The sequence below is a fragment of the Bombyx mori genome, chromosome 25 (genome assembly GCF_030269925.1).
Source record: "Bombyx mori chromosome 25, ASM3026992v2".
NCBI lineage: Eukaryota > Metazoa > Arthropoda > Insecta > Lepidoptera > Bombycidae > Bombyx > Bombyx mori.
This window is the reverse complement of record NC_085131.1, coordinates 8,068,642-8,093,349: the sequence shown is the minus strand read 5'-3', so window position 1 is coordinate 8,093,349 and position 24,708 is coordinate 8,068,642. Positions and strand designations below refer to the sequence as shown.

The following is a 24,708-nucleotide window of genomic DNA, read 5'->3' as shown; positions in this document are numbered from 1 at the left end:
TGAACATAGGCTACTTTTTTTAAATTTTTTTGTTTGTTTTGTTTCATGTGTGTTTTAATGTTTCCGAAGCGAAGCGAGGGCGGGTCGCTAGTAATATATAAATCTACAGTGGTTTTTAAGGATGTTCCATTATAACTACTGAAACATGCATCCGATTGACTTGAAACTTGGTATCCATGTAGAAAATACATGTGCTTAATGGATAGGCTAATATTTATATGAGTGTTGGACTCTCTAATAATAATGACAATAAATTATAATGTTAATTTTAAATGCGCAGCGAAGCGGGCGAGTACGGCTAGTCGTTTATAATAATGAACGAGGTTTGGAGAGTCCCAGTCAGAATAATAACAGCGAAACCGAATCAAATCAGTAAGTTGTACCCGGTTAACTTGTCAAGGTATTATTATCTATAAACCATAATTGGATCCCGGATATGATAACATAACTTTGGAATGGAATTTTTGAATATACCCTTCTGTGAAGACTTTTTTAATTACGATAAAATGAATAACCCGTTCGGTTATTGGAACGATATCATCACATTTAAGAATGTACGAGTAAGTACCCGCAGGATTATATGTTATTGTTCTATCAATTTCTGTGCCAAAACAGTCATAAATTCCGTAGTGGAATACAATGGAACTTAAGTGCTAGTTAAGGGTAAGTGAGTTCATGGGTTGTCCATGGTCTCTGGTATCTATCTCAAACAGACCGTGAGTTTTTCTTATAATTGTATAGCTATTTAGATACACCTTTCTGGAAGAGTTAATTTGTATTTTAACAATACAAACATAGCCTCACTCATTTCATTTAAGGAAACGTTATAAGGCTCAATGTTATAGTGAACATTTTCATTCCACTTGTAACTATTAACTATGCGACCTTCACTCTTTATAGGTTAATGAACCTCGCAATATACATAGCCGAATGCTTTAGTAAAACTACTTAGTAGTAATTCGTTTCGGAATCGACAATCTTGATGAATGAAATAAAGTATTAGTGTAGGTACTTCAATAAAAATTGTTCGTAGATATTGGCGAGTATACGGAAAATGGAAGTCAATGAACTCATATAGGTACTTATGACTTATTTATTATCTATAAGTCAGTCCATGCTTTAACTACTAAGCGAGGTTCTTATGTTTGCAAATATACAATGAAAAGTGGCTTTACCTTATAAACTTATTTTTAATAAAACTAGTAGATTAAATAAAACTGTTTGGTTTTCCGCCAAAATAAGTCTTGTTACATAGATCGATACAAGAAAGCAAAAAAATATACATGCTTCAAATAGAGAAAAGCTTCATTGTTGACAAGTTAGTATTTTGTATAGAAGCGAATTGTTATAATACCGAAAAGTTAATCTAATGATGAAAAAATGAGTAACTATCTGGAAATCAAAGTCTCAATCAAGATTTTATTATTCAAATGACTGCGTGCCAAATTTATACTTATGCTTAAATGAAATTTTAACAATTCAGAGGAAATTATGTGATCACCCAGCAATGAACATCACTTAATTGGTAGTATGGTCTGCACGAGTTCTTACTGCTTGCAAAGTTTTCCTTTTCGAAATGACAATTCACTCGGCCGACAAATTCAATTTGAAAAACCCTAATGAATAATAACAAACAACCAATTATGAGCCACTTTGGAGCAGAATTTAATTATTATGTTTTATTCATTGAACGTGTTAGTTGGGTAGGTAAATGAAATACTTAGCACTAGTAACTAATAATCGTTGTCTTAAAGGAGACTTTGCAATTTGGCCGGTAGATTTGGTAATTCAAGGCACTTTATTGCCTCAAGTGTTTTTAATTCAGGATTCGCTAAATAAGATATTTTTTTTCATAAATGTTTGGGAAAATATTGCCACATGCACTGAACTTAATGCACTTTTAATGGCTACAGTATCCATTATCTATGGTACGAAGATCACAATTTTCGCTGTTGGAATTCGAGCCTGTTAATCGATTTTAAAAGCTATAGAAATACATGAGATAGTCAAATGTGGAAGTCTCAATTTTTTATTGCTTAGATGCGTGGACGAGCTCACAGCCCACCTGTTGTTAAGTGGTTACTGGAGCCCATAGACATCTACAATGTAAATGCGCCACCCACCTTGAGATATAAGTTGTAAGGTCTCAGTATAGTTACAACGGCTGCCCCACCCTTCAAACCGAAACGCATTACTGCTTCACGGCAGAAATAGGCAGGGCGGTGGTACCTACCCGTGCGGACTCACAAGAGGTCCTACCACCAGTAAAGAGGTCCTACCACCAGTAATTTGTAAATATTGTCCAATTCTTTCAACTAGAACGCATGTGTGAGTTAAAAGCGCACACTAACACTAGCGTAATATTAGTTAGTGCACTACTGCACATTCTATATACCTAATTAACTGAAGTAAGATCCTCTGCAGATAACGTAATTTCGGCTTCACCAGGCTATAATTGTATTATCGTGGCAGCGGACTCCGGGTCTTGCAATATTCATCATTCTACGTCACTTATTCCGAACTTCTTCCAGTTAACTCCCCTAAGACTTGCGCACAACTATAGCTTGTTAGGAACGTGGAAATAGCGTGAAAAGTGAATGACCTCAAATTAGTGGTAACCTATTATGTTAATCGAATCTTAATTGTTCTGCATATTATGATTGTTTGATAATATTTATGTGAACGGTTTTTATATCTCAAAATAACTCCAAGCTTTGGCTAAGGAAAATAATCCAAAATAGTTAATTTGTTCTAAACGATATGTATGAATGTTTTCCGTTTTTATGAAATGATACCTATGAAATCCACTTGAGATTTTTACCTACATTTTTTATATAATGGTGGTATTTACATTATTTATATGGGCCACGGTACTAATTAAATACTGCGGAGAGAATTTGTTACAATACTTTTTCTTAAGCACCTTACGTATTAGCATTAGTGCGAAATCCCATAATTATTTAAGAAGTTTATTTAAAATTAATCATCATACTTTGTAGCAGACACGTGCCGTAGCGAAATTATTTATAAGTTTTATCTTTTAGTTCATCTAGTAAAAAGTTAATTGAAAATGAGTTTTTTATTTATTATATTGATCATTTAATATCGAGAAGATTACGTTGGCGTTGAACGTGATGTAATTTACTCTAAGTATAGCTGTGAGGTCTCTGATATTCTCTTGATTAAATAAACTCTAACAATGCTTAATTAACTAATATATTATTAATGGCGCGTGCTTATGATACGTATCAAAATATTTTCTAGTACGTTCTTTACGGTATCTTTTAGATCATGCTTAGTTTTGATTCTTTTTTTAATATAAAATGATATTGCATTTTTCGGTTTATAATTAATTTTTAATTACACTTTTTTTTTTCATTGTACGTTCTACAAACACCTTTTTTCGTTTGTCCAAAAAGATCTTAATGCATTGGGTATCTACGTATTTAAAACTACTACCGTATGACTTTTTTTTCCCGGGCCGGGGCCCGAACCTCGTCCATCGCCTCCTACCGTATGATATAGTAACGTCTTATCCATTGGGCTAGGGAAGATTAATTATTATGAGTAAATTATGGATTCAATTAGTTGTACGTATAGCCGACCATGAAAGTGATGTAGCGAAGTCGTTCGGGACGCGACACGGGATGACAACCCGCTAATCCTCTGGGCTATGCATAATTCCAACTCGAAATATTAAGCGTTACGGAGGATTAAGCGCGGATTATGCGAGAAGGTTTTCGACTTGCCATCATTTTGTACGTAATAGGGTAAACCGTACTATTAATGGCTAGTAATTGGCATTTTCGATTTTAAACTACCGAAATTGTGAGTTAGGTCTTATTTATTTGACATAACTTAATTAAATTTTGTAATGTAAGAATCACGTCACGGAATCTCTGTGCAGTGCAAGATCGAAACAGAAGAAGCAAAATGATGGACCTCAAATGTGGGTATATTAAATATTTTCCGAGGGAGAAATTGATATCGATTTTTAAAGATGAAAAGAGCGGTAAATTACTTAGTGCATTACAGCCAATCGTTATTCGGTTTACCCTGTTTCGCTCACGCGATCACAGCGTTCGTTTAACATTACTATTATATTACGCTGATTGATATCGCGTCGTTCACTGTTATTTTAGTTCGGGAGTCATACGCGTTTTATTTTTACAATATTATGATTTTTTTGTTGTTACTAAAAACGAAACACATTTTAGGGAGTCGTAACGTAATTCGAAAACATCGGTCGAGTTGAGACATTTTGTCTTAGGTTTTTTTTATGATTGAAGGATTACTGGTGGCCCTGAGGTCTCTCCAGGTTCACCAGGATAGGTGGACGAGCAAAGGCTCAGCCAGGAGGGGTGGGATTTGCTAACAGCTGCCCGAGCGCCTCCGAAGGAGACCTAACAACTCAAGAGCAGTTGCTTCGCGAATGAATCTACTATCGGATCGGAATCGCGACTAGCTGAGAACTCGGTTAGGTTTTCACGAAGCTTAGCCATGACGATTTCAAAATCCTCGTTAAAGAAACAGAAATTAATACTACGTATTTAGATATCGAAATTGAACAAGTAATAAATAATAGCCTTTGAATTTCAGTGGAAAATATGTTTGCGACTAGAGTTTCGTATTATGAAGGCTTATACCACATGTAAAACCCACTTTTATTTTAAGATACTGTTAGTTGCTTCTGCGCTTTGGGGTAAATTCAACAAATCTTGATCATTTGATTTGCCTGGTACATAATCTAACGATAATAGTCTGACCAGCTTAAAGGTTAACAGCACTCACTCCTAATACTCCAGTAGTTCCAGTGTAGCACATTCATACGAAAATACTCACCGATGAGGGTCGGAAAATCCAAAGGCAAGCTAATTTATCTTGGGTCCTGCAACTAACTTAATCAAAAGACACTAGGAAACGGAAGAATGGACTCTTTTAGACATAATTTAATTATCGTATAACTGAGTTACGAGTATGTTGCAAAATACAAATTAGTCCGACTTAGATCGCCATAGAACGAAATCTAATTAAAATCATCCCATTTAAAATAGATAGTTCCTGTAAACCGTTCTAAATTTTAATTTATTTATATTACATAAGTAGTTATGTTGTTGACTCAAAGATTTAATGTCTATATTACGTTTTTTTTTCTTAATCGTTGCTTTCTAAATCTGAATTTTAATTTATTAATTCGGAAAAATAAAATAGTCTTATTAAATTATTGTATTGTCATCAAACGTTTTTAAGTGACTGTAAATTACTTTCAAAGTTTTTGCTGGAAGCACACAACCTACGTACAGGCGAAGGACAATAAAAAAAAAGAGTGCGTGTACTTATGTACGCGCGTAAGAAGTTATACTTTATTTTTACTAAATTTATTTCTTTTTTTTATTTAAATTTTAATTAAGTTGAAAGAAAATCGATTAAACAACATCCTCAAACACGCATATTGGACATCCCTTTTCTTGACATCGTATAAATTCGGTAATTCTCGGTAGGGTTCGGAAAGTTCACCTGCGGCTATATTCAGACTCGCCAAGCTACGTCGGTCGTATTGTAATGAGCGATTTAGTGGGCAACTTCATTCTGTTAATTTTGTGTCACGGTGCGCGCGCATCGTAAAATTTTACTCTCATCAATTTTTCATAACGCGCCTAAAGAAGTATAACTTCAAAAAGCTAATTAAAGCTTGTTAAAAACCTCTAAGCTAGAACACGATTGTTCTATTGAAGTTGGAGAGATTAAAATGGTAAAAATTGTGCGCTATTTATGGTCGTATAAACTCACGCAATAAAAAAGTTACAGGGGGTAGCAATTTTGTGTTTGAGTTGCGATCGACCCCCCGCAGCGTATCCCCGGGCGATAGATAACTTTACACCGGGTGCCATTTGGCGCCGATCTCTCACGGACTGACTTATCGGTAAGTTTAACAGTGATATATCAATGTAATCGCTTTAATTTCTCATCTCCCACTTGGGAGAGAACCTATGTTTATTCCGCACTGATACTATTTCGCCATGAATTTATAGTGTCTAGAATAGTTTGAGTTACACTATCATAACATGTTCCATTTATGAATAGTGTGCGAGATATGATTGGCTAGTCAGTCAGTAGGACAGTTTTTGTTTACATACAGTTATGTTTTACATACATTATCACTATTATGTGTTAGGTTCTTTACCTCCTCTCACTTCGCAGATAAGAACGAGTTCGTTGCCCTCTTCTAAAGGTCCTACGACTCCGGACACGTCTCGTCCTGATTTATCGTACAGAATGAGTTGATGCGGTGGCACTGAAACAAAAAGGAACATTTAATATGTGATATGACCTTACGTTAAATTGAATATTCGCAACGTTGTATGTAATTCTGGAGTATCATGCACTAATATGGATGGAAATTTCAATCTTTATAATAATATATGGTCCTTTTTAATGGTCCTTTCAGCAAGACTCTGCGCCAGGTCATAAAGCTCGGTTTACGCAGTCTTGGTTGGAAACGAACGTTTCGGACTTCATCATAGCTGAAGACTGGCCGTCGTCTAGTCCCGATCTTAATCCGCTGGATTGTGATTTATGGTCAGTTTTAGAGAGCACGGCTTGCTCTAAACGCCATGATAATTTGGAGTCCCTAAAACAATCCGTACGATTGGCAATGAAAAATTTTCCCATGGAAAGAGTGCGTGCTTCTATTGATAACTGGTCTCAACGTTTAAAGGACTGTATTGCAGCCAATGGAGACCACTTCGAATTAGCTTTTTATACTTTAAATTGTTTTATATTTATGTATTAAACTAACACACTGTAAAAGTAATAAATGTTATTTGCAATAGATTTTTTTAAAATTTTAATTGTAACAGTATTTATGGCCAGACTAAGTATATTTCTTCTGTGCGTGTGTTTGTCACTGAAGTCCTCCAAAACGGCTGGACCGATTTTAATGAAATTTTCTGTGTACCTTCAGGTGGATTCGAGCATGATCTAGATTTACAAATCAGCCCGACAGATGGCGCTGCAGTCGGTATCTAGGTTATTTATCTTTCCTCGAAATAATTTATATGGCAAAACAACGTTTGCCGGACCAGGTAGTGCTTTATAAGTTCCTTAATTCGTATTCAGCGATGCACTGCTGTTCGAATCCCGCCGGCAGGTACCAATTTTTCCAATGAAATACGAACTTATCAAATGTTCACGATTGACTTTCACGGAGAAGGAATAACATCGTGTAATAAAAATCAAACCCGCAAAATTATAATTTGCGTAATTACTGGTAGTAAGTAGGACCTCTTGTGAGTCCACACGGGTAGGTACCACCATTCCACCTACTTCTGCCGTGAAGCAGTAATGCGTTTCGGTTTGAAGGGTGGGGCAGTCGTTGTAACTATACTGAGACCTTAGAACTCATATCTCAAGGTGGGTGGCGGCATTTACGTTGTAGATGTCTATGGGCTAACCAGTAACCACTGAACACCAGGTGAGCTGTGAGCTCGTCCACATATCTATGCAATAACAAAAAAGTATTTATGTATTGTTGTGAAATTAAATAGTGTTATATATTCTTGAAGGTGGATTTTAATAAACTAATGTAATATAATCGTAATATATTACATATAATCATAATCGGAGCTGGGTAGTTACCGCAATCCAATTTTCGCCGCGAAGCAATCAGGCGTTCCAGTTTGAGGTCGTTGCACAATATAATTGAGACTTCGACTGTCTTTAAATGGATGGTATTTGCGTTATGTTGTCTACAGAATCCCGTGATCGTACAACATACAATGTGGCACATAAAATGAAGTAGCCTACAGGATTAAAAAAAATAATAATAATTTATCTCTTGTCAAAATAAATTTGTATTTTCACAGTCTTCGAATAATAGGACATTAACTAGACATTTCGTGTTTATTACATATTTTGTACATACAAGCGATGGAATATTAACTTGTCAAATGCACGACGCTATCAATTGACGTGATAATCCGAATACGATAAACCTTTTGTTATCGCTTTGTATTGATAAATATAAGGTACATGTCATGACAAATGTTCATGTATTGTATTATATTTGAATTTTACAAATGCCCGTCATCAAAGGCTTGGCTGTTTTCCTGGCATTGCTGATGTCCACGACCCACTCATTTTTCGGTGGGCGGAATTTGGAATTCCCTTTCGTCGAGATCATCATCTGCCTATAAAAGTCCATTGCTGGACGTAGCCAATTACACGCCATTGATCGCCTCGGCTTTTCTCATCCAACTTTTTCCAACTGCATAAGACGTCATTACACCGAGCCTGAAGGTGTCGTACAATACGTTTGCTAATTCGCAGTCTCCACTCAAGAACATGTTTATGCCAACGGTTATCGCTTGCCCGGTTAATGTGGCCAGCTCATTGCTTCTTCAGCTTACTACTCCGCTGCGCTATGTGATAGCTTTGGTTCTCTGTCGGGTCTTCGGTCCAAATTTGATCCTTCAGAGAAACTCCAAGCATGGCCCTCTCCATAGCTCGCTGAGCGATCTAAACTTGTGGACCAATCCACGTTTCGGTTTTTTTATTTTTTATTGCTTAGATGGGTGGACGAGCTTTCAGCCCACCTGATGTTAAGTGGTTTCTGGAGCCCACAGACATCTACAACGTAAATGCGCCACCCACCTTGAGATATAAGTTCTATGATTCTAAGATTCTCAGTATAGTTACAACGGCTGCCCTACTCTTCAGACCGAAACACATTACTGCTTCACGGCAGAAATAGGTAAGTTGGTGGTACCTACCCGCGCGGACTCAAGAGGTCCTACCACCAGTAATTACGCAAATTATAATTTTTCGGGTTTGTTTTTGATTACACGATGTTATTCCTTCACCGTGGAAGTCAACCGTGAACAGTTGTTGAGTACGTATTTCATTAGAAAAATTACACAGGCACTCTCCTTTGAAGGCAATAAAATATTTTTGGAACTCTTTAGACGTTAGTACATATTCGTAACATTGATAATAATAAACGCGGTATTTAATGTAATGCATGTTTTCTGTTTACTATGTTTTTGTGCTTGTACACGAAGCAAAATTATGGACCAAATTATGTTAAGATACAAAATGATCACCGATCCCATTTGTGTCCTCGGGCGCGGCATCACCCTCACTTAGTACAGTTTACGACGTAGCCTACGTCGCTCATAAATGCTTTGTGTCGCACGTAACTTCAACACGGACCTGTATTCTCCCTTATAATACTATCAGGCAATTGAATAATGCAACGTTACATGTCAACACAATGGGGGCTTTCGTCCTTTGAGCAGGGTTTGCGTGACAAAAACGTGAGGAGGAATTTTCGCTTGGGTATGATTGATACTGATAAGCTTTAGAGTATAGTTAGATGCCAATTCGTATGGATTAAGATGTTCTGCTATGAAGGAGATTTTTAGGTTACTCATTACTTACATTATTAATGAATGCATTGCAAACACAAGTGGAACACAAAAGTATGCATGCCTAAAATTTATCTGTTCTAGGTAGCGTGTAGCTACCTGTGTTATTGTACACTGAATTTTACTACAAATTAATATTTATGTGGTAAAATTCAAAGTAAAATTTGTTGAAGGAAAAAAACCATACATTAAACTGCTTTAAGTGATGCGTAGTAATCATAACTAGACGTCCCGCAGTAGTCGAAATTCGACTATAGTTAATTGGAATTGTAAGTTTGTACACTATTATGATTGTATTTTATACTTCTATAATCACAAATTTTGCCAAGACTACACTGTAAAAAATATTAACAGAGATAAATAATAATAAACAATATTTAATCTATTCTCAATTTGACAACAGACGTCAAGAATAAAAGTTTGACAATAAATAGTATGCATGCGTGTGTGCGTCAAATACATGGTATGTAGTGTGTGTAATGTTTTCTATATTGATTTAATATATCTTTTATGCATTATTTTTAAAAAATATTAGCATTGTGCACTTCTTCTCTATATTCTCTATAAGTGTGGAAAATTTCATACTCCTCCGTCCGCGCAATTTTCGTAAAAAGGGATAGGTACAAAGTTTTTGCTTCACGTATTAATATATATATATGACACTTAGCAATGTTCGTAGTCTGTACGGTGCCTATTCGAAAAGTCGGCAAATAGTGTGACATTAAAAAAACGATTTATTGTTACAATGGATAGTCAGAACATAAACACGACTAACGCAACATAAAACTTAACAAATAAATGTCAAACAAACCACGAATAGTCGAAAATCGCCACTGAACGTGAACACTTCGGAACCTGCTAACACAACATGACGAACGGTTCTAATTACGGTTGTACAAACAATACAGGAGGTCGCCGACGGCCCGGAGGGTCGACCGCAAAACCGAATAATAGCAAATCCTTTCAGCTATTGGCAGAAATTAGCCTAACGACGAAATGCTCCCGAATCCGGCTGGCTAGTTAGTAGTCATTACTGGGAGACCGCTCGCCAACTTGGCCCTCAATAGCGGAATCGCTGACCGACGGAACAATATCCAATTTTGAATTTCACAGTTGACAGCGTCAATTAAATGACGTTCGGAGGCGATATGGCGTTTATTTTGCGAGTGTTCATTATTAGATTGCAGTTGATTCATTGTTGATGATGTTTTGCGTGTTCGATTATCGGAATCAACGATTTTATAGTTTTGACTTTATTAGAACTTGCAATTTCGGAGTAATTGAGGATCGGAATTATTAATAACAATTTGACGAACAGAACCTGTTGTTAAATGATTATTTGTAGCCTTGGAAGATAAATGAACTTACAACTCACGACGGAACGTGGTCATTGTCGATCATGAACGTAGTCATGGTCAAAGTACTGTCTACCGCGGAGGATATTCCTAAAACCACGTTTCACCAAGGACAAAATAGCGCTCAAGAAATATCAAGAAGGGGAAGTCCATACCAGAGCCGATTAGTACAAAATAGAAATCTCTGGAATCTCTGGTAATTACACTTTACATAGCAGTTTCTGGCAGTATAGATGAATCCTGCACCAGTAGTAGGCTCTGCGACGGTTTAAAGGAGATTTCAGAATCACTTGCTTCATTCTTTTCACGCTTCATTAGGGCTTTTTTTTTGTTTTTTTATTGCTTAGATGTGTGGATGAGCTCACAGCCCACCTAGTGTTAAGTGGTTACTGGAACCCATAGACACGTATAACGTAAATGTGCCACCCACCTTGAGACATAAGTTCTAAGGTCTCAAGTATAGTTACAACGGCTGCCCCACTCTTCAAACCGAAACGCATTACTGCTTCACGGCAGAAATAGGCAGGGTGGTGGTATCTCCCCGTGCGGACTCACAAGAGGTCCTACCACCAGTAAAAAAAGGGTAATTTAGTGTTAATATTAGAATCAATTAGCTATCATCATTACATCTTATTATTTCGATATCCTCATTTAACTCCATAAGTTATAAGGCTAGTTTGATGCGGCAGTAAATCGCATGACATAGGGCTACAAGACAGATTATAGCTACTGAATAATGCAGCAACTACACGCTCGGGGTTGTAAAATTCTGCTGTCGATCGTGTGACCCGGTGAACTTCAATTACATAACAATAATGGTTGCTTTGAGTATGTTTAAATTAAAAAAACAGTTTATGCAATTATAAAATGTGCATTAGTTTTAACTGCTAAAGTACTTCAATTAGAATCAGAGCTTTTTCATGTTTCACATCAAATCGTTTATGTCAATGTTCGATAAAGGCAACAATATACCTCTCATTATAGCCATGTAAACTATTCGAAATAATATTTGAAAATTCAGAAAAACAAAAAAAAAAAAAAAACCAGTCTATAAAGAAACTAAATAAAATTTGAACATATTTAGCATAACTCTATAGCGTTAATTTAATTATTTTTAATTTAATTTAATTATTTTTTTATTTTAAAATATTATTCTTATATTATAATACTTTGTATTAATTGTATGTATATTTATGGAGATATGTATGTGTGTATGTATGTGTACATATATGTATATGTATTTCACTGGAATGGTACACCGCGCGTAGTTCGTTTCCAAATGATTCTTGTCCACCTGATGGTTGTCTGGAAGAGATCGCTCTTAGCGATAAGACCGCCAATTGTACTTTTTTGTGTTTAATGTATCGCACTGTTTATTTGTTTTTTGGTGTAAAATAAAGACTACTCTCTCTCTCTACTGAACGTCAAATGGAATCGCTGTATATAACAAAACTGAAAACGTATTATTGTTCACGAATGTGTCAAGATAACTTACTCACATGAAACGGTGATGACGTAGCTATCGCAAAGATGTCGGACGCTAATGATACTACGTAATAAGGGATCGATAGAGTATGAGGTGCTTGTTCGTAAACGACGCCAGTTTATAGGTCACCCGTTTTATATGAGCCTTTACGAGAATGCCACGTAGCTTCTTCTATACGTAGGGTTAAAATGTAATTGAAGTTCGTTCTAATGAAACTTTCTTTGTGTAAATGTGAAGCTAATTGTATTTCTTGCACGTACCTAATTAGTATCTCTTTTTACTTAATTTTCTTCTTGTCTAGTTCATACTGTATCTAGTTTAGTTACGTTTCAATCGTTCTTTTAATGTATCATCTAAAGTATGTTTGTGGTAATTGAAGCCCATTGATATGACAGCGCTTGTGATCTATACCTATATGTATTTGTTAGTTGCGACTTCGAGGAAAAAATTGTTCAGTTATAGTCTAGTCCCTATATCAAGACATTTAGCACTCAGGTGTTTCGAGGAGTACGATCATGACTGCCATTACTAAAAAAAATACTTTTATTCTGAGCTCAAAAACAATAGGTCTTTACCCATGAAGTTGCCATTTTACAAATTCGACATTTCAAACGTAATTTATTTTTGACTGGCAATAAATTCTAAATTCGAATAATTTTAATTATGTTTTAAATTCATTTAAGTTTCTTTTTTTTTCGTCAATTTTTATTTACTGTCTTAACCATTTATGTCAATAAGCACAGGTAAAATTTGGATACCTTTTTTTTAAAAGAGTAAGCAACATGAAGTGATTGATAGCATTCTTTTCGTTGATTTAGATCAATTTAAGATCTTCACAGGCACTTCATTCATCGAAGCATTCAAATGAGTCTTAAGTATTCCACGGCGTCTCGCGAGTAAAGAGAATCGATATACGCTCAGCTGCCCGCTAACTTTTTTCATTAAATTCAAATTTCGTGTTTCATTTATTAATTCAGCGAATGGTTGGCGCACGTCGGCTTCGCAGCGGCTACAGTTTTGCTTTTTATATTCTTGTCGTTCCCGTATTCGAGCGCTCCAAGTTTTTCTCCAATCCGAAGTATTTCGTAAAGGGTTCCCGAAGAAGATCCGCGATAATTGTTAAGTTCTGCAATGTTTCGGTCTCAGTTTTAACTTCTTACGAACATAATTATTAATATTGACGAAAACTTTAGAATATAAATGAATCGAGTTTCAAATGATTACTGGTGGTAGGACCTCTTGTGAGTCCGCGCGGTTAGGTACCACCACCCTGCCTATTTCTGCCGTGAAGCAGTAATGCGTTTCGGTTTGAAGGGCGGGGCAGCCGTTTTAGCTATACTGATACCTGAGAACGTATATCTCAAGGTGGGTGGCACATTTACGTTGTAAATGTCTATGGGCTCCAGTAACCACTTAACACCAGGTGGGCTGTGAGCTCGTCCACCTATCTAAACAATAAAAAAAAATGATCTTTTTTTTTTCTCTCAAAAATTTAACTTTTTAATTAAACGTTGAGATTTTATATGTGTCGATATACTGTACTTGAAGCGTTAGTCAGTCAGATCGAAGACAAGCAAAGTTTTGAGTTAAGCCCTTTATATCGAACAATTAAGTTCTCTTAGTTCATGTCGAGCGATTCACTTAAAGTTCGCAGCATAATCACATTCTCTATGTAGAGAAACTTCGGCGTGTTTCGAAGTGACGCCGCGCAAACATAACATCCTCGAAATATGAACGAAAGAGACACTTAACTTTGAGACTAATTTTGGTAATTTCCTATTTAGGCTCTATTAACTCTAGCGACATTGATATGATTTAATAACATTTTGTTACTTACCTCAAATTAAAGCAATCAAGGTTTTTAGTTTTTCGATATTCTTTCTACGTAAATTTTGCATGTTTCAAATTCAAACTTTGTTTTAAGAGCTAAAATCTATCTATAAAGTATAAATAAAAATGAATTGCTGTTCGTTAGTCTCGCTAAAACTCGAGAACGGCTGGACCGATTTGGCTAATTTTGGTCTTGAATTATTTGTGGAAGTCCAGAGAAGTTTTAAAACGTAGATAAATATGAAAATGCTCGGAATTAAATAAAAATAACAATATTGTTTTTCCTTTGTGTCCCCCCCGTCGGACGGATTCCTTTTGTTTGTTTCAAGTTTATTTTATACAAAAGTTTAGGTCTTTTATTTATCGATTGAGGCACTACGAAGTTTGCCGGGTCAGATAGTGTTAAATATAAATTTATGATTAGGTTCAAGGGTTAATAAGTCCCTATTTGATTGATTTCGAATGAGACAAACCTCGCGATTCCGTTACCTGAAAACCGAAATTATTATGCTTTACGCACTTCAGCTGTCTGAAAATAAGTCTTTAGTTAGTTTCCTTTGCGTGTCCCCCGTCGAGCGGATTAATATTGTATGTTTCAAGTTTATTTTATATAAAAGTTTAGGTCTTTTATTTATCGACTGAGGCGCTACGAAGTCTGCCGGGTCAGCTAGTTTAGAATAATTCTAAGTTCCATTGGTCTCAGATTGCTGTCTGAAATTAATTGTATTGAAAATAAACGAAAAGCTTGCCCCGATAAAGATACGTAACGTAAAGCCTTTATCAATACGAGAACCGTGTCGGCATCGATCAAACGAGGTGGTACATAAGGCATGCATGTTTGTAGAGTATCTGTGCTCGTAAACTGTGGTTGTCTAAGTAAAGTGATTTACCGGTTTGTGGAAGGACTACCCGGCTTACCGTAGCGCGAAGCGAAGCGATGACTTACGTTTACAATGCTGCAACCCCCCACCAACGGCGGATCCAGGGGGGGGTCATGGGGGTCATGACCCCCCCCTGAGCTAGTTCCAGGACTTGAACTAACTAATTGAGGAACATCATGATTTATTTATTATCTATTGTTATCAAAATTAAATTATAAGTTCTTAACTTGCCCACGATTATGTGACCCCCTCCTGGCGCCAAAGCTGGATCCGCCCTTGCCTCCCACTTAACAGTTACGGATTGCTTCACTTAACTCAGAACCCGGGCGCGGAAAGAATTACACGCGGAAGTATGTAGACGCGGCCTGCGGACCAACGTAGACACATTGCGAGGTCGGGCTTATAAATTATATTCCGCTCGCTGTACTCCTGCTAATAAACCCGCGAATGAATAGGCGCTGTGCCAAAAACCATGAATGTCTGCAGGTTGTTAATAGATTTTCATGGCTGTAGTTTTTGGTTCGTTTCGGTGTTATGGAGCGTGTACCTGAGCTTATAAATAGGTTCGGAATTAGTCGGATAGGTATGCTTGGTGGCAGGGTTGACGCACCGCCTATCGAAGTCAATATAGAGTTGTTTTACGTAGATTATGACTCCGGCGGTCAGGCGTCCTTGGTGTGGTTACGTGTTGTGTTGCAGCTTGTTTTTAACCTCCCTATGCTGATAGCCTTGAGAGGCTATTTCAGCTTCGCCCTATCATGTAGGTGAGCTCACGGGGCTCAACCCGGAGTGTTGTTAATACTGGCCCTAGCAAGAGCAGTGCTTCGCAGAATCTACCACCGGATCGGAAACGCGACCCACGACGTCGAACCCTTAGTTACAAGCGACGGGTCCGATGAGGGCGGTGACCGGTGCTTGTGGTACCTAAGAGCACCGTTAATGGGTCGGGAGGATGCGTAATGACGTGTTTTGGGCGACGTCGACGTGTTGCAGGGTTGAACGTGATCGCCCTTCCTACGCTACCTCTTCCGGTTGGGTCCCGGGCAAGATGGCCGTAAAGACTTGTATTGAACTGCTTCGAAATTCCCACACACTCCCTGCACGTACTAGGTACGTAAATCACGTGGGAGACTAGACTTCCAGTTAGAAAAAAAGGTCATATCCCAATATGAATGCTATTGCTTATCTTCAAATATCTAGTCGAAAGATGCGTTTGAATATCGGCCGCTTTAAGGGCTGAAATATTTTAGGCCTGATTGCTTTGAGAGATAAATAACTATAGCTGCACCAGCCCTACCCCACCTAGCTTAAGACGAAATTTAGAGAGATCACGTAAAATCTTCCGTCATAAAGTTCTATATGTTGCCAAATTATTTAACAGTTTGCAAAAGCAGAACAATGATTCGCGGTTTAAAAACACGCTTTCAACGATACATTTAATTCTGAATCATCTCTTCCATACTAATTTCGACGGTATAAAATTATGCGGTTCTCAAAACAAATGTAGCGTATATTCATGCGGTAACTGGTATTTTCAAGTGGGGCTCTTTTACAATTTAAAATTCCGCGATAAACATATGTAGATAGGTTGGGGTGTAATAAATTCTGGGGCGAGGCGGTACCGGTCAGGCGCTAGGGCAGTAAAGTTAATAAAATCACTTTGTTGGCCGATTCCCCTTTACTCATGCCTGTAGATGCGATAATTATGTGGGTTTCGGTTAAAGTTATTGCTTTCATTATTTATTCATCAGTATTTTGCGCAGTAAACAATACTTGAAATACGAAGATACATTTATTCGTTTTATTTAATAAGTAGCGGTCCGCTCCGGCTACGCTCGGGTCTTGAACAAAATTTTCAACGATATTTGACGTTGTTTTATTTTTTTAAATATTATAGAAGACTACTTATTGCGGCATAGCTATAATAGTTAGACATATTATTATGGTGTCGCGACACTTTTTGTAAATAATAATGTGTTCTACAGGGTCGTAGTACATTATTTTCTATCATCAATAGTTTTCGCAGCGCACGCGATGTAAAAAATATTTTAGGTTATTTTTTTACAAACTTTTTTTTTTTTTAAACCTATGTTACAAAAGTCAGTGGTTCAGTGCTAGGTCACCAGGGGAGTTTTAGTAAGGATCCCTAATTTAAAAAAAAAAAATTATAGCATAATACCTATATATCACTTGGGAATAGTGTAGCTTCCAAATAATGACAGAATTTTTCAAATCGGTTTAGTACTTTCGGAGCCTATTCAATACAAACAAACAAACAAATCTTTCCTCTTCATAATATTATATTATAGACAAACAAATGCCAGTTTGTTTGTTTTAATAAAAGAACATCACAAAAGCATACAATGCTTAGTTTTTAATAAAAATATTTTCCTAAAAACGTACAAAAGCTACAAATCGACACGCGTATCCGTTTTTATTTTAGCACTGTTAAAAGCGGCACAGCGAAAATGTTTGCGTTATAGAACAATATTCATAATTTACGGGGCGTGACGTCATAGAACGAGTGGCTAAGTTAGTTGGCGGTTTCTTTTGCGAGCTGAAAGCGGCGCCTCTCTATTCTTGATATCGCAGTACATTATTGTAATAACAGCACTCGGAGCGTTCTTTGACGGGGTAAGGGCCGTGTGTAACCTCTCGTTTTCCTTACCGAAAATTCAAAGGAGCTCTAACAAAGCTTTGTTTTGCATCGCTCGTTCCGCGAAAGCCGCTGAAAGGCTGGCTTTTTAGATAAGGTTCTCTTATAAATTTTCAGAATAGAGCAGACATTTCGCGCCGAAGTTTTTCGCCGTGGGAATGCGAGCATCTGCCGCGATTCCCATTCTGGTTTCGAGGGTCGACGTTTTGTGGTGGCGCCGTGCTATTTGCGAAACTGTTTCACCGGTTAAGTGGGCAATTATATTTTGAGCGTAATTGAAAAAAGTAACCAACGAAGCGGCGGTAGTTCAGTTTTTTTTTTCTTTCGAATATTTAATGTCTTTTTCTAGAGGCGCAATACACAATTGATTCAAGTTAGTGATAATTCTTTCTTCTCGAGACATTCCTTAATAGAGTTTTGTGACTTTAATGATTACAACGAAATTACTTTAGGTTTATAATAAAAATGTTTTCGGTACCGCCCGGCGCGGACCTTTTGCCTAATTTAATTTATATACGCCTTATTTCTCTCGTAATTTAAGATAAAAAGTTGTATTTTCATTTGAGTTCCGAGTGACTCGCTTAGTGTCCTCAACTTAGGGAGTTAGTAAAAATTAATTTGACGCAACTTTGTGACGGAATGCTCGTTAAGTGTTTAAGTTAAATACAATTTTAGTTTATTTACGACCACTAAGTCTGTTAAGTAGATCGTAATACGTTAAGTTAGAGACTGCGCAATGAAAAGCTGCTTTGTAATATTTATTTAATTAACATCTGTCACCTGGTTTCGTGTGGTTACTGAAACCCATAAAAATCCAAATGTATGATTGTTACACTGCACAAATTATTTTGACATACCTATTGGTTGGTAGCCCCTGGGCTATTACATTTACGCCCAGACGGGTAGGTGAGCTAACGGGCCCAACTGTTTTTAGTGGTGGTAGGACCTCTTGTGAGTCTGAGCGGGTGGGTACCACCACCTATTTTTGCCGTGAAGTAGTAATGCGTTTTGGTTTGAAGGGTGGGGCAGTCTTTGTAACTATACTTGAGACCTTAGAACTTATATCTCAAGGTGGGTGGCGCATTTACGTTGGGCTCCAGTAACCACTTAACACCAGGTGGACTGTGAGCTCGTCCACCCATATAAGCAATAAAAAAAATGCCCTAGCAAGAGCAGTGCTTCGCAGAATCTACCACCGGATCGGAAACGGACAGGTACATTCAGCAACTGAACAATGTACTGGGTGTTGCGCGTATGACAAAATATATTCACTCACCTATAACGGATAGCCGTATCTGAAAGTTTCTTGTTGGCGAGTTCTTGAAGTCGACCCGGCATCGGTAGACTCCCTCGTCGTCTAGCTGAACCGTGTCGAGGGTGAGGGCAGCCGGACGGGCGACTGTCGCGAAATACGCCCGGGGACCGAAAGCGTTAGGGTCGGACCATTGCAGGGCTTTGTTGAACGAGCGCCCGCGGACGTCGAAGCTGAAACAAACGTGGTATGTTAATTTAGTGATAATTATATCATTTCTGGTGGTAGGACCTCTTGTGAGTACGCACGTGTAGGTACCACCGCCTTGCCTATTTCTGCCGTGAAGCAGTAATGCGTTTCGGTTTGAAGGGTGGGGCAGCCGTTGTAACTATACTGAGATCTTAGAACTTATATCTCAAGGTGGGTGGCGCATTTACGTTGTAGATGTCTATGGGCTCCAGTAACCACTTAACGCCAGGTGGGCTGTGAGCTTGTCCACCCATCTAAGCAATAAAAAAAACAAGCTTCAAGGGCCGATGACAGTAAAATAATTTAATATCCTGACTATTGCGAATTGGTTAAAAAAAAGATGTTAATTGTTAGTTCGGTTTGCCATTTAAGGTGTTTTTTTACTTTATAAACAACATTTATCGGGTATAGATCTGTTGGTACATAAAATTATGAACCAGCGAGAGCACTGTCGTATTTATTATAACAGATATACACGGGGTTGTCCGGGTTTTGTCGTTTACTATGATAAAAGTAACCTATGTGTTAATCCGGGTTATAACTATCTTCGTGCGTGTTTTTCATCTAAATCCGCTTAGCCATTTTAGCGTGATAAATCTATTCAACTATTGCGCAAATAAATGAATAAATACAAATCTATTTATCAACTATTGAATAGATTTATCGCGCAAATAAATGAAAAAAAGCTATAGGAATATATCTTAAGGATTTGAGATTCAAATGAGAGGTTTTTTATATTTTATAATTGTTACATAGTAGTTATAGCTAGAATTAGAATAAACTATTTTCACTAACATCGCTGTTAGTTAAAAATAAAGCGCAAACAGTTTCAACAAATTATTATAGCATGTAGATTTATAGCTATTAAAATTTAATTACAGACTAACTAACAACAACGCGTATGCTGAGTAATTGCATAGTTAATATTTACTTTGCAGAGTTTCTCATTAAAACTAGGAAAAGTACTTTCTAGGAAATGAATTGTCGTTTGTCGTGATTTATTTTCAGGTTGAGTAAAAAATTCAAGGTACGACATCTTGTGTTGCTCAAATAAGTTAAACGCATCTTCTATGGAAATAAATATATATCATGATTTACAAGAAACGATCTAATTTGATGGACGAATAATAATCGTGAGCCGACACGAAAACCTACATTATAAGATTAATAGTTTGGCGCTAGAGTATCAAGTGTACCAATTACCTACACGTTGTCTGTGTACTATACACATCGTGTAAGGGCGAAGTTCATCGCTCCTACCCAGAGCTGCTTTGTTCATCACAATGTCTTTCCAGATTATTTTTGTGCCACGCACTATCAATCTCTGGAATGAGCCCTTCAATGAATGCTATGCAATATCTTCTTTTGAATGAGGTTTGAAAACGTCCTCGATGGTAGAGAGTGGTTTCTCTGCGCTTGAAGTCGTCGTGGCCTAAAGGATAAGACGTCCGGTGCATTCGTGTTGAGCGATGCACCGGGGTTCGAATCTCAGGCGGGTACCAATTTTTCTAATGAAGTACGTACTTAACAAATGTTTACGATTGACTTCCACGGTGAAGGCATAATATCGTGTAATCAAAAAGAAACCCGCAAAATTATAATTTGCGGAATTACTGGTGGTAGGACCTCTTGTGAGTCCGCGCGGGTGGGTACCGCCACCCTGCCTATTTCTGCCGTGAAGCAGTAATGCGTTTCGGTTTGAAGGGTGGGGCAGCCGTTGTAACTATACTTGAGACCTTAGAACTGATATCTCAAGGTGGGTGGCGCATTTACGTTGTAGATGTCTATGGGCTCCAGTAACCACTTAACACCAGGTGGGCTGTGAGCTCGTCCACCCATCTGAGCAATAAAAAAAAACCTGAAATTACTAATTACACGATCATCTAAAACAAAATTTCAAAGCACTCCTTGTTTGATAACTATAATAATAGCGAAAATCTGAACCGCGCTGAGGACATTCGGAATATAATCTTGGATAATACAAATTCTAAACAACAATATTCGGAAGCCGCGCAAAAAAACCGTTGGGAAGGCTTCTCTTTATTGTTCTCTTCATGGAAAATATGATATCAAACAGAGAAACAAGGCTACAAATGATTCGTGACTAAACATAAAATAGCTTGTTAGGAATTTAAAAAGTAATAAAAAATATATGATTCTTAATAGGAATTTTGATATTGCGTACAGAATTTTTTTTTTTTTATTTTCATTCCGATGCATTCATCACGTTTTACAACACGTACTTATTATAGCTTTATTTATGAAATCGTTGAAAAAAGCTTTCTAACAACAAATGTTTGCATGCGCCATTACATTATCATGTTGAAGATTCGTGACCACAATGCAGTAAGGACAAACGCCTTCCAATTTTCATTATTTGAGTTTTGATTTTTGGATGCCCATTATTGTTGCCAACAACCCCGAAAGTGCTCTGAGGAATTGTTCGAGATGATACCGACATCTCGTTTTTACCATCGCACCGCCCGCCACCGGAGTAGAGTTCATCCATACTACCTGGAGCCACTACGTTCATCCACAGTGCGTTTCCAGAGATCTTTTTTGCCACGTACCATCCGGCTATGGAATCAGCTCCCCTCCACGGTGTTTCCCGAGCGCTATGACATGTCCTTCTTCAAACGAGGCTTGTGGAGAGTATTAAACGGTAGGCAGCGGCTTGGCTCTGCCTCTGGCATTGCTGACGTCCATGAGCGACGGTAACCACTCACCATCAGGTGGGCCGTATGATCGTCTGCCTTTACGGCAAAAAAAAAAAATATTTTCTAATCGTAACTTGTACTGTTTACTATTCTTAACTTATATACTATTTATTTGAAATCCACTGTGTTTCAAACCATTACGTTAACGACTTCTTTTCATCATCATAATTCGTTTTGTAACCATAACCTTTCTGTATATAGACGATTCATATTGACAAAAAGATGATCGTAATATGTCGTTTATCAGATCTCAAATTTCAACCAAACTTGATTTGAATAATAATTAATTAGATTAGATAGAAGAGTACCATAACTGGTGGAAGAACCTCTTGTGAGTCCGCACGGGTAGGTACCACCGCCCTGCCTATTTCTGCCGTGAAGCAGTAATGCGTTTCGGTTTGAAGGGTGGGGCAGCCGTTGTAACTATAGTGAGACCTTAGAACTTATATCTCAAGGTGGGTGGCGCATTTACGTTGTAGATGTATATGGGCTCCAGTAACCACTTAACACCAGGTGGGCTGTGAGCTCGTCCACCCACCTAAGCAATAAATAAATAAAAAAGAGTACCTAAGATTAGGTAAATAAAACCAATCTAAGGTGACTACTCACTTGAGGAGAATTCGTGCTAATTGCAAAAAGGAATGCAAGTGAGGCTGTGCGACAAAACTACTGTTTCATTTAATTAATGTAATCACATCAGAATAATAGTTAAATCCTGGCAGCACTAAATATGGATTATGTGGAAACGTTAATGTTTATTACTCCCTATGAACTTGTTAACTAAGCAGAGTTCTAAATTGTTAGCGTAAATAAACAAGGGTCATGTACAAACTTATCTACTTAATCAGTTAATATTATATTTCTCTTGGTCCGGGAACTGAGAGTTAGTGGTTGTCATACTTGGGTATTAGGTTCACGATAAATAGCATGAATTATTGTATTGTTGATACTTATTACCTATTCATAAGGTATGTTTTACTATAGCTTTAACTCTGATTAAACTATCAGGGTAGTTACAGCAAGAAACGGTTTTGAATGCCAATTTTAAGACAAAGTAAGATTTATAATAATTACTCAGACCGTGTTTGGTAAAAGGAATATAACTTGTATTCACTTTAATCCTCTCCATTATCCCATAAGGGCGGGTACTTATATATTGATTGATTTTCGGAATTCTAAGCAGTGTTTATGAATTTCGGTGACCAATGAAGGACATTTAATTAATACCAGAATAAGTGTACCATCTAGGATGTATGGATGAATGACAGATATGGAGCATGACTGAGTGAGAGAGATAGGAGACGACGTGTTAGTAGGTAAGAAAGAAGGCGAATGAATGTTGGACACATAATTTTATTTTTAAGTGAGAAGACGAAATGAGAGCAGATACCGGACGCAACGGTGGACAGACGCAGTGAAACTCTGAAGACGAAAGGCCTTTAAATTTTATTTACTTGTTTAACAAAATATGAAAATAAAATCAAGTATGTGTGAAGTAATCAACTGTTTCATTGGCCCAAACCGAATAGAGGTTCCCACATATATCTGGCTAATAAAGCTAATCTAAACCTCAAATGTACAAAACGGATCCCGAGGGGTACTTCAAATCAATTCTCGCTCACGACTCGGTCGTGCGCGGACGTGCTTTCCGATCCGTGGCCCGCTTGCGAGCTGCGTCTCTGAACTCACAGTTGTGCTCGACAGTGTAGTGACCGTGAATACATCGTGCTTACAATTCAGTAGTGCGGACGTGCCGATCCGTTGGTCGCTTGCGATTTGCGTCTCGGAGTCCATTTTTGTGCGCTAAAGTGTTGTAACCGCGAACCCACCCTTTACCAACTGCCTTTTTCAAGGCAAAACCAATCGCTACGATCAGGCTTCCTGTGGCACTCACAGGCTAGCGATTTCCTAACCTTTCCCAAAACAACAGTCTTTTTCAAGACTAGACCCCCGCTCGCGATTCTGCCTGCTGTAGCACTATACAGCCCGAGCGGGTTCCTTTCCTTTTCCCCGCCGATTGCCGTTTTCACGGCATAGGCATTCCCCCCCCCCTGCTCCTTGCTGTCCTGCAGCACAGGGGGGTTACAAATCCTATCCGGGGCCTCGCCTTTCGGCGAGTTCAACAAAAGTCTCGGGGCCGCCCCCCCCGGGCAAGAAGACCGAAAATGCAGCATGAAGAAAGTGTCAGTGAAAGTGCTAGTGACATTGTCGGGTTCCTCCGGGATAGGTACCCGTCAATTAGGGCCGAGTACTTAGCTTATAGGGCCTCCCGTGGCAATCCCTCCCCCCCCGCGTCCGTCGCCGCATATTTCAACCGTGCCTCGGAGGCACGCCGCGCGCCCCCCGCCGCCGCGTTAAGTTCGAGCGCACGTTCCGACGATGCGACTCACGAAGCGCCTAACGCTACCCCCACCCCCGCGTCCGCGTCGTTTACGTCATCGCGCGCTTCGTCCGTCGCGACCTCGATCGTTTCGAGTTCAGGCTCCGATACCGAATCGGAGATGGATTTCGAATCCGCGTCAAGCCCTCAGCCTGGAACTTCGGATGGGTTCCAAACCGTAACGCGCGGTAAAAAGCGTACTCGCGCCGTGGAGTCCCGGAGCTCCACGACGAAGCAAACAAAATCCGCGACCGCCTCCCGCCCGCAGGTAGTCGTGACACCGGAGTCGGACTCCGCTCGCCGCGTAACCCCGCCGCCGCGTCCTAAGCCCGCGCCCGCTCCTAAAGTAGCTGCCCCGCCCCCGCTGATACTTCAAGAGAAGACAGCGTGGAATCGCGTATCCCAGGCCCTTCAGGCAAATAAAATTAACTACATCCATGCGCGTAACGTCGCGCATGGGATTCAGATTAAGGTCGC

At 38.4% G+C, this 24,708-nt stretch overlaps 1 protein-coding gene across 2 annotated transcripts in view; it reads right to left on the bottom strand.

Moving 5' to 3' along the window:
* The window catches only part of LOC101737236 (neural cell adhesion molecule 1), a 108,135-nt gene that overhangs the window by 41,914 nt on the left and 41,513 nt on the right, over positions 1–24,708 (bottom strand). For both annotated transcript variants that reach the window (XM_062676171.1, XM_021347284.3), the window contains exons 4-5: positions 18,910–19,118; positions 6,185–6,295 (exon numbers count right to left, since the gene is read on the bottom strand). In XM_062676171.1, coding sequence (XP_062532155.1) covers positions 6,185–6,295; positions 18,910–19,118 — 320 coding nt within the window. The remainder of the gene's footprint in view (positions 1–6,184; positions 6,296–18,909; positions 19,119–24,708) is intronic.